Source organism: Eucalyptus grandis, chromosome 11 (genome assembly GCF_016545825.1).
Source record: "Eucalyptus grandis isolate ANBG69807.140 chromosome 11, ASM1654582v1, whole genome shotgun sequence".
Taxonomy (NCBI): domain Eukaryota; kingdom Viridiplantae; phylum Streptophyta; class Magnoliopsida; order Myrtales; family Myrtaceae; genus Eucalyptus; species Eucalyptus grandis.
The window spans coordinates 11,506,588-11,516,446 of record NC_052622.1 but is presented as its reverse complement, the minus strand read 5'-3'; the positions used below and the strand labels follow the sequence as shown (position 1 = coordinate 11,516,446).

At 42.1% G+C, this 9,859-nt stretch overlaps 1 protein-coding gene across 1 annotated transcript; it reads left to right on the top strand.

Annotated features, from left to right (window-relative positions):
* The first annotated feature begins 822 nt into the window (after positions 1-822).
* On the top strand, positions 823-5,843 carry LOC120289725. Its single transcript, XM_039305057.1, has 3 exons — positions 823-834; positions 931-1,005; positions 4,761-5,843. The coding sequence occupies exons 1-3, from the start codon at positions 823-825 to the stop codon at positions 5,841-5,843; spliced, it is 1,170 nt and encodes a 389-aa protein (XP_039160991.1).
* Positions 5,844-9,859: the final 4,016 nt, after the last annotated feature.

Genomic DNA, 9,859 nt, shown 5'->3' with positions numbered 1-9,859 from the left:
GGACCCTGTCAAGTTTTTCTTTTATAAATTCATCTCCTCCCTGGTTGTTTGCCCATGTAAACGCGTAGCCTTTGCCGTCTAATTCCATAAAAGAACACTCATTTACAATTTGTCTAAATGCTGCCATTCTGTGATACTTAGCTAATCTTCCTCCTACTTTTTCCTAGTGATATAGAATTTCATTAAAATCGCCAACACAAATCCATGGTAGAGAATTGTGGGACTTAATATATTTCAATTCCTCCCATAACAACACCATTTTTTCGGAAAGTATAAGGGGCATGCACAAACGTACTCCACATCACTATTCTATTTCCTTCTCATTTGCAAGTTGCATTTATAAAATCAGCAGAGTATGATTCAATTAATACCTGAATTTTAGCATTCCACATTAAAGCTAGCCTGCGTGCAGTCCCAATTGGGTCCACCACGAAGTGATTCTGAAACTTTAAGTTCTTCTTTAACCTCACAACCAGCTGTTCTTTGTTCTTTGTCTCCATTAGGAACACTAAACTGGGCCTATTTTGAGCTACTAAGGCTCTTAGTTCCCGAGTTGTTAGGGGATTGCCCAACCCCTGACAATTCCAGCTTAATATGTTCATTGGTACCCCGGTGGCTTATTAGGGCTAGCCACCAAAGCCCATGTGCCCTCTCCCTTCTCAACTTGGATTGGGGTCTCTAGGAGTTGAGTCTCATCCAAAATCTCCTTGTCTTGCTTCTCATTGCCATAAGGACTAAACATTTTCTGTATTTTGCTTGTGTGCCTGGCTGCTTTTCCTTATTTTCTTGGATACAATCCCTTCTGGATGTTCTATTTGAGAGATGCAGAAGAGTGTTCGTTTTCTGGCCACGTTAATAACAGGAACGAAGAGCTTGCCTTTCCTTGTACATCTCCTGGTTTTTCATTTTCCATCTCTTTTCTTTTTTCAGGTCTATCCATGCGTCTGCTGTTTAAAGGGAGGTGCTGGACAATATCCATTTGGCTTGGATTCTCTTGAGTTTCAGGTACAACTTCTTTTGCTACGCTATCCTCTTTCAGATCTTCATAAAACATCTTCCATATAGGGCTAAATTCTTTAGCTTTTGCCTTCAACCAATACCCAAATCGTAACTCATTAATTCTCTCTAGGTCAACGTGGTTTTCAGCACAATGAGTAGTGTAATGTCCCAATTTTCCACATGCATAGCAGAAATGAGGAAGCCTTTTGTATTTGTATTCCAACCAGAATTTTCTTCCCGCTCGTTTAACCACACTTCCTTATTTTAAAGGCGCAAAGAGATCCAACTCAACTTTCACTTTCCCTGATACAAAATTTGCAACACCTTTGGGTTCCACTTTGATCTCTAACACTTCTCCAAGATCCTACATAATTCTCCTAACAACTTCCGCATTATGCCATTCCATCGGAAGGCCGAATATGTGGACCCAGAAAGCCCCTTTTGAGAAATTGTAACTGCGAGGGGGGGTATTTGATTCCCATGGTTTTAGTAATCGACAATGATTAACAAAGGACCAAGGGCCGCTGTTCAATACACGTTTTGAGTCCCCTTCTATTTTGAAAGCAAATAAAAATAGTCCCTGCTCCAAGGGGGTAATATCAACACTTTCAATTTTCCAAGCCTTCTTCATAGTACTCTGAAAAGCTTGAAAATTAACATTTGGGTTCATAAATAGCTTTCCTATCAACATAGCTCGGCAATCTTTTTCTTGCTCACTAGTGTCAATATCCTTCAGATCGATTATATCATCTTCTGACCACATATCTCCCAACCTCTTGCAAAGAAGTTCCATCCGAGGATATGCTCATTTGTGTTCCATGGAGGCGGAACACTCTAGTAAGCAATCGAAGAAGGTAGTAAAACAACCACAAGCGTGCTTGACGATGCCTTAAGACTTGTTCTTAACACTTTAAGGGAAGAGACCAACTTGGAACAATGGATATTGTTTAATACCAAGATGAAGATGGTGGGTGTATTGCGCCTATCTTATCGTAACCATTTTGAAGCTGTATTGATCATCCCTTCATCTTAGATAGCTTACATAGAGCCAGATTGAAGCGTGATTCAACAGCTGGGAAAGGGTTAGGGTTTTTGTAGTGTTGGATATATGAACTGGATGATTTGTGGAAAGGGGTATTAAGATTGATATGGTGGATTTTGTAGAGATTTGGTTTCGGTTTTAGTGGAAAAAAGTTAAAAAAAAAGGCTCATTTTGTGAGAAGGAGCATGAACACACCATGGATGATAGCCCTAGGTGAATGGAATAGTGCTCGAAGAACTTTCGTTTTCACAAGGAGGCTCAGTCTGGGAAGGGAATCACAGAGAATGGAAATAGACTGAAATGGAATGGTGGGTGTTTCGATTAGGGAGTAAAGGAGCCATTGCCACATCAAGCGTGGAGAAACTCTTCCCGCGAGAGAGAAGCTCCCAAAACGGGAGAGACTAATATCTGGGGCTAGCCTCAAAACATAAATTTGATTTGAACCATGTACAAAATTGTGATTTTTTTGGTTAAATTGATAGAGTTAATGGGGGGACTTAATTGCGTAAACTCAACAAATTTTAAGATTTGATTATACTTTTGGAATTTTTATGATTGTGTACTTATCTCTGTAAGTTAAATATCTATCAAATTGCCAAAGTGAATTCATATAGGTTCTAATTTGTGTTGGGCTAAATTTCACAAGACTCTATACCACTACCTTGAAATTTCTTCCTTTTATCTTTGTCTTTTGCATATTGCATAATATATAACGTATAGTATGTGGAGTGAGAGCCTTAGTTTGCTTGTGTTATGACGTGATACAGAGATTAATGTATACCTGGGGTAGCACAACCTTGATAGCCGTCGCTTGTGATCACGGCCTTGACAATGGGCTGTCGTCTCTTTTTCCGGCATCGCCTGAGGTGCCATCTTCGTCAACATTCTTTGTTTTTTAATTTTAAAACTAGAGTCCATTAAAAGTTTTTGGCAAATAATGTCTTGCATTTTGTGAAACCCTTTTAACCTAAGGTTCTTTGTGTCTATGCAAAGGTATTTTGCAAAACTGAACCAAACACACTGTAATGCATTTTGGCAATGCTTGAAGCTTTGTTGTTCGATCTAAGAATAGATACTTCCCGGAGGTGAAGAAAATTTTACTTATCCTTTTTGTTAGGAAAACAAATAAATCTATGTGATTCTAGATGAAACTTACGAGAATGTTTGCCTAATGATTTTGCTTTTGAGCCTAACAGAAGAAAGAAAAATCGTGTCAGAGTTATAATATATTCTGTGATTTTTTTTTGTTTTTGGCTTGCTCTAATTTTTAAAACTTTAGAGCAACAATTCTATGAATGATCAGTTCGATGCCACAACTTTTTGAACGATCACTTTAGTGTCAAATTTTTTTAAAGCAACCATTCAAGTGATTTCAACAAGCCATGTTAGATTTTCGGTAAATTAAGTCAACGTTTTCACTTAGATGATCATTTTTAAAAAATTGTTGCACTCAAAACAATTGTTTGAAAAGTTTTAAATTGAAGTGATGCATTATAAAAATTAACGGCATTGATGACGTCCTTTCCGCCCTAGGGAAAAATGAAAACTTATTTTGAGGTATGAATTTTGGACTCTCCAGTTTTTGTAGGTTCTTAGTCACATGTTTCTAGCCTTGATGCGCAATGTTAAGGGTTTAATTAAGTTAAGCTAAAGGTGGTGCGCCCGCTTTGTGTCCTTCGCGTGACAGGATGTGGACGGAAATGTTCAGCTCGTACACCACGTAACCTGGAGAAAAATGTTCAACGGGTGTCGTACACCACATGTCAAGACATGGACGATAAGTCGCGATCATGATGGTCATAAAGCACATTAGTAGAGGGTGATGTGGTGTGACACTTGCGCTTTTGTGCATTGTTTTATCGTAGCGACGACTTCGTTCTAGGATTTATTATGGAGATTAGTATCCAAGGACAATAATATGCTGTTTGGGACTTGAAGCAATCAACTGTACGCATCGGAATTGATTTAACTTGGAGTAAGCATTTATCATCCTGTTTTTAGCCTTCTTGCGTGTCTCTACTTGTTATAGCAACCCAAATGGGTGAATTTTAAATTCCACAAGGATAATGTTGGGCTGGTGGGGGCATGGCAGATAAAGTGTGAAGATCACAATGAATATAATTAAGTTCTCATAATTCGAAATCTTGATAAGTGATTAAGGAAACAAACTTTTAACTCTAGGATTATATTCCAATCTTCTCAATTAAAGCATATAGTAATCATGCCCGTATGAATGCTTGAATTTAATTTTGTCGCTTTACTTCATCCTCAGGCAAAAATGCACAAAATTGCTTGATAATTATGCATCTAAAAGTGATCTCGCGATCGTGCATCTTGGGTGTTTCAAAAGGCCTACTGCTTTTTCATTCATGAAATGTTATGTAGGGTAAACAAGTGCTTTTGTATTTGATTCCAATATCAAGTTATTGGTTATAAAGTGTAGCCGTTTTGAGGATGCTGCAGAGGTAAATGCAAGGCTAATGCTGTTGTGCCTTACTTTTGTCCTTTTCTCTATAATCCTATGATCGACCTAGGATGCCTGAACGTTGCGCCTTTTGGTGCCGACATCAAGTTCAACCATTAGATTTTCGCCACTCCCTGAAAAATTCGAGAACTGTGGAACGATTGGGGGCTGCGGTTGTTCGTCCTCCTCAGCTTGTTCCTCAAATTGACCCTTGTGACTCAGGGCTTTCGGAGGAAATCCATCTACAAGTACTAGAACCGAATCGTGGTCTGGACGACGTACCTATTGGACGAGTCCATTGCAACCCTCACGCTTGACGTCCTATCAAATCGCCTGGCCAACATCAAGGACACGAGGGGGACGATCGATCCGAAGAGCCAGATCACTGCTTTTTGGTCGCCGTTCCTTCTCCTCCACCTGGGTGGGCCTGACACCATCACCGCGTATGCCCTGGGGGACAATAAGCTATGGTTGAGGCAGTTGGCGCGGCTTTGCATCCACGTAGGACTAGCTTGTTACATCTACTTCATGGTCTTGTCAAGGTCTGCACTGTCGATTTTAGCAACTGGCGTGATCCTGGTGGGGTTCATCAAATATGCAGAGAGAACACTGTGCTTGCACCTGGCAAGCGAAGGCCGACTTCGAGATTTGATGCTTTCGCTTCCCGATTTCGGTCCCATATACCCCAGGATAATGGAGCGATACACTCTGAAGAAAGAGGAGGGTTACCGAGTCGGCATTGACGAGGTCACGGAGGTTCAGGCTCTGGAGGAACTCTCAGTGAATAGCTGTCAAGCCATCGACAAAGAAAAGGACAGGACTCTGGTCAAAGCCTATGAGTTGTTCAAGATCTTCAAGCTTCTCTTCGTGGATCTTATCCTCAACTCTGGCGACCTGGAGGCCAGTAAGCGCATGTTCATGAATAGTGCCATGGACTCGACGGCGGCTTTTGGGATCGTAGAGGTTGAGCTCGGGTTCATGTATGATCTGCTCTACACTAAGGCACTGTTGCTGAACCTAGCTTGGGGCATCATTCGTTGGGTCATTAATATATCGGTGCTGTGTGCCGTGTCGGTATTCTATTCCTTACAGGATAGGAAGGACTACCCCAAAGTCGACGTCCATATCACCTTCTTGCTGATAAGAGCGGCCATCCTTTTAGAGATTTACTCGGGTCTTCTCGCAATTTCATCTGACTGGGTTGACCACTGGCGTCTTCAGAGAGCTGGCGGATCCACAATAACAACTGCCGTTGTTGGAAGATATGCGGCTAGACAAAAGGATCAAATTGATTCTAATCCGATTTGCTCAGATCAATTAGGTTTAAATCTAGAATAGATTGATTTGTAGGATATTTAATTTCCTCGTTCATTCATTCTCTTGTAATATAATTACAGAAGATGTACATTGATTCATTAATTGAAGACAATAGAATATACAAAAACTTCTCTCCATTCTCGAGTTCTTCAATTCTCTTTTCTTTTTCTTCATCTTCTTACATGGTATCAGAGCGGTAGAAGATTCTATTGCTTCCGCTTTCTTATCTTCATCTTTTCTGTCGACCTTTTTTTGTCATGGCAAACAATCTGCCTTCAATCCCTGGTGAGCATCCACAGCATGAAGATCCCGCACAAATCACAGAAAGCCGGGACAATGCCTCCTCTGTTGATGTCGCCAGATCTCACGAACAACCTGTTCAAACTCAAGAAAATCGCAATTTTTTGGCTCAGTCAATTCTGGGGCAACCCTACTCGGTTCAGCCCATTCCGGGCCAACCAATAGCGGGTCATCCTTACCAGTGGCCACTGATTCAGATGCAGCCAAATCCGTGGCTGTTTGGGCCTAACCAGAATGCATCATCGCCAATTTTTCAAGGGACATGGGCCTCTGGCCAACCCGATGGCAGCCTACCAACCGCAAGCGGGGCAAGCATCACCGATGGGTCGGGTGGATCAAATGCGGGGCAACCAGATGGATCCAGTGGTTCGGGCAATGGAGCGAATCCATACCCGAACAATTTCAATGCGGGTTATGGAACCGGTTCGAATCCGGGTATGGGAGCAAATCCCTACTCGGGTTTCTCACCCGGATTTTTGCCGTTTCGAGGGTCAGTCTTCACCGGACGGCCAGAATCCGGCGACCCCCTTTTCGTTTCCACCGCCGACGGACTTCAACTGAAGCTAATCAACCAGCAACTTACCGGGCACGAAAACTACTCCAAGTGGTCGCAGGAATTCCGGCGCGCGCTGGTGACTAAGGACAAAGATGGATTCCTCGATGGAACCATCCTTGTTCCTTCAGACGAACGCCTGGCGCAACACTGGAGGAAATGCAATCAACTCATCCGAACCTGGATCGGAAATTGCCTCTCTCCAGAAGTCGCGGCAGGACTTCCACCCACAGAAGACGCTCAAAGGATGTGGGAGAATATCAAAGAAATGTACGGCAAACTCGACCGTGCCAAAATTTTTTCGCTCATGCAGGAATTGAGCAATTTAAAACAGGGGAACATGATGGTCACGGCTTGTTTCAACAAGCTATCGTCTTTATGGAACGAACTGGAAGCCATGGAGGAAAAACTCGAGGGGCCAGAATCCACACTAACACAGTATCGTTCCATCAAAGAGAGAGAAAAGGCAACGCGTTTCCTGCTAATTTTGAACGAAAATTACACTACCTTTCGTTCACAGATCGTGGCCATGGACCCCGTTCCTCCGATCGGACGGATCTATCAGTTAGCTGTGCAGGAGGAGAGCCAACGTTTCACATCACCGGAGCATGCAAGGAACAGCGATAGTGTCGCTCTTGCAGCCTGCGGCGAACGAAGAGAGGGATCCACGAAAACCCTAAATCAAGAGAGAAGAGGCGGATTAGGGTTCGCAGGAGGAGACGTCGCACGGCCCATTAAAAGGGACAGCATCAACGGCCGAGATTCATTGCGCGGATCGGACGGACCAGATTGTGCGCGCGGATCGGACGGGCTGGATCGCACTCGCGGATTGGACGATCTACTTATGCTTGAAGGCGCAAATGAATCCGACGGTGGATATGATTCCGCACCTAAAGGAGTGGACGGCCAGATTTTTGCCGAATTTTAAAGCAAAGGGTAAAATGTTTTGCGATTATTGCAAACGTCCTAACCACATGATTGACAGCTGCTGGAAATTACATGGAAGGCCTGGCGAAAAGGAGAAGAAAATATCATCTGCCTATCAAGTGACTGGACCCACCGGCCAAAATACTGACCAATCGATCTCTTATGGTCAATATCAACAATTGATGCATGCTCTGCAAAAATTGGAAACCTCCAACAAAGGAGGAAGCTTCTCAGGTATCTCACATTGCCTCATTAATTCAATTTCAAGAAAGGCATGGATCATTGACTCAGGTGCAAGCGATCACATTGTTTGTGATAAGGGATTATTTACCAGTCTAAATGGAAAATTAATTCTCCCTGTTTTCGTGCAATTACCAAATGGAAGCATCACACACGTGAATGTGACAGAACAAGACAGCTTAGCCCTCAAATTACACTTGAGAATGTCCTTTATGTTCCAGATTTTCAGTTTAATCTTATCTCTATCTCACGGGTATGCAAGGACAATTCATGCCGGGTATTCTTCGATATTGACACATGCTTCTTTCAGGCCCCTTCGATCGCGGTGATGGGCTTGGGTAGACTTTCGAAGGCCTTTATTTCTGGACACATTTCCCAAGTAATTTCAGTTTTTCTAGTACTCATTTCAATAAGAAATCATTGTGTAATTTACCTACCAATGAAAATAATTTCATTATGCACTTAAGGATGGGTCATAGTACTTTCTTTCCTTATGCTCAATGTCCCATTTGCCCCCTCGCCAAACAGTCACGCCTTCCATTTCCTTTAGGGAGTACTCGTGAAAATGAAATATTATCATTGATTCATGTTGATATCTGGGGCCCTTATCATACAGTCAATCACGATGGGTCTCGTTATTTTCTCACCATAGTAGATGATTGTTCTCGTGCAACGTGGATATTTTTAATGCAGTCTAAGGGGCTAGCTTATTCTCATTTGAAGAAATTCATTATTCTTTCAAAAAATCAATTCGGAAAATCCATTAAAAGGATCCGAACTGATAACGGAAAGGAATTCTTCAGCCATGATTGCACCTTATTATTTTCATCTCATGGGATTCAACATGAAAGCTCTTGTATATACACTCCACAACAGAATGGGGTGGTTGAGCGTAACACAGCATCTTCGGAAGTTGCTAGAGCTCTTAAATTTCAAGCATCAATTCCAGATGAATATTGAGGAGAATGCATTCTTACAGCGGCCTATCTTATCAATCGAATGCCCACTCGGGTCTTACATGGGAAAACACCTTTTGAGATCTTATTTGGCAAGGCACCGGAGCGAACACATCTCAAAGTCTTCGGATGTCTTTGTTATGCAGCTATAGTGGGCTCTCGAGACAAACTGGATCCTTGTGCACGTCGCTGTATTTTCATGGGATATCATAATCTTCAAAAGGATACGAGTCCTGAACTATCTACCAAGGAATTCTTTGTAAGTAGAGATGTTTTATTTCATGAAAATGTTTTTCCTTTCAATGAAAAAACACTTTCTCATGAAGAATCCGTACTCAGTATTCCTCGACAGCTTGAGATGGATGATACAACATATCGATCTTCATTATATACCATTAGCAGTGCCTACTCATAATCATCATGTTCAGATGAATCCCTCTGTATCAGGACCAATTTCTGATAAGAATCAGGTTCCTACAAATGCATCGAGGAATTCACCTGCAGATTCTTCTGCTAATGAAGAAGTTGAAGAAACATTTTCTACATCAGCTGGGGAATCAACATCTTCACTTCCGAGAGGAGATCCTCCACGACGTTCTAGTCGAGCTACACGACCCCCTACCTGAACCAAAGATTATGTCTGTGCTGCTCTAGACTCTCCAGGTATCAAATATCCAGTTTCCTCATATGTTTCCTTCAATAATTTATCGTCTGAACATAAGTGCTGTATAAGTAGATTGTCTGAGGATAAGGAACCTGCTAGTTACAATGAAGCATCTGCTGATCCAAGATGGCAGAAGGCCATGGAAGCAGAATTACAGGCCTTGATTGATAACAAGACCTGGGATCTTGTCACATTGCCACCAAATTGTAAACCCATTGGCTGTAAATGGGTATACAAAATAAAATATCGAGCTGATGGCTCCGTGGAAAGATTCAAGGCACGATTAGTTGCCAAAGGTTTCACTCAGAGGGAAGGATTCGATTATCACGAGACATTCTCACCTGTTGCCAAAGACGTCACTGTACGATCTTTTTTGACAGTTGCAGCTATTCGCGAC

Excerpts from the sequence above, each read along its gene's own strand:
- LOC120289725 (XM_039305057.1), top strand. Across the intron at positions 1,006-4,760 it reads TGGATTCTCTTGAGTTTCAG|AACCGAATCGTGGTCTGGAC; the intron begins GTACAACTTCTT and ends TACAAGTACTAG.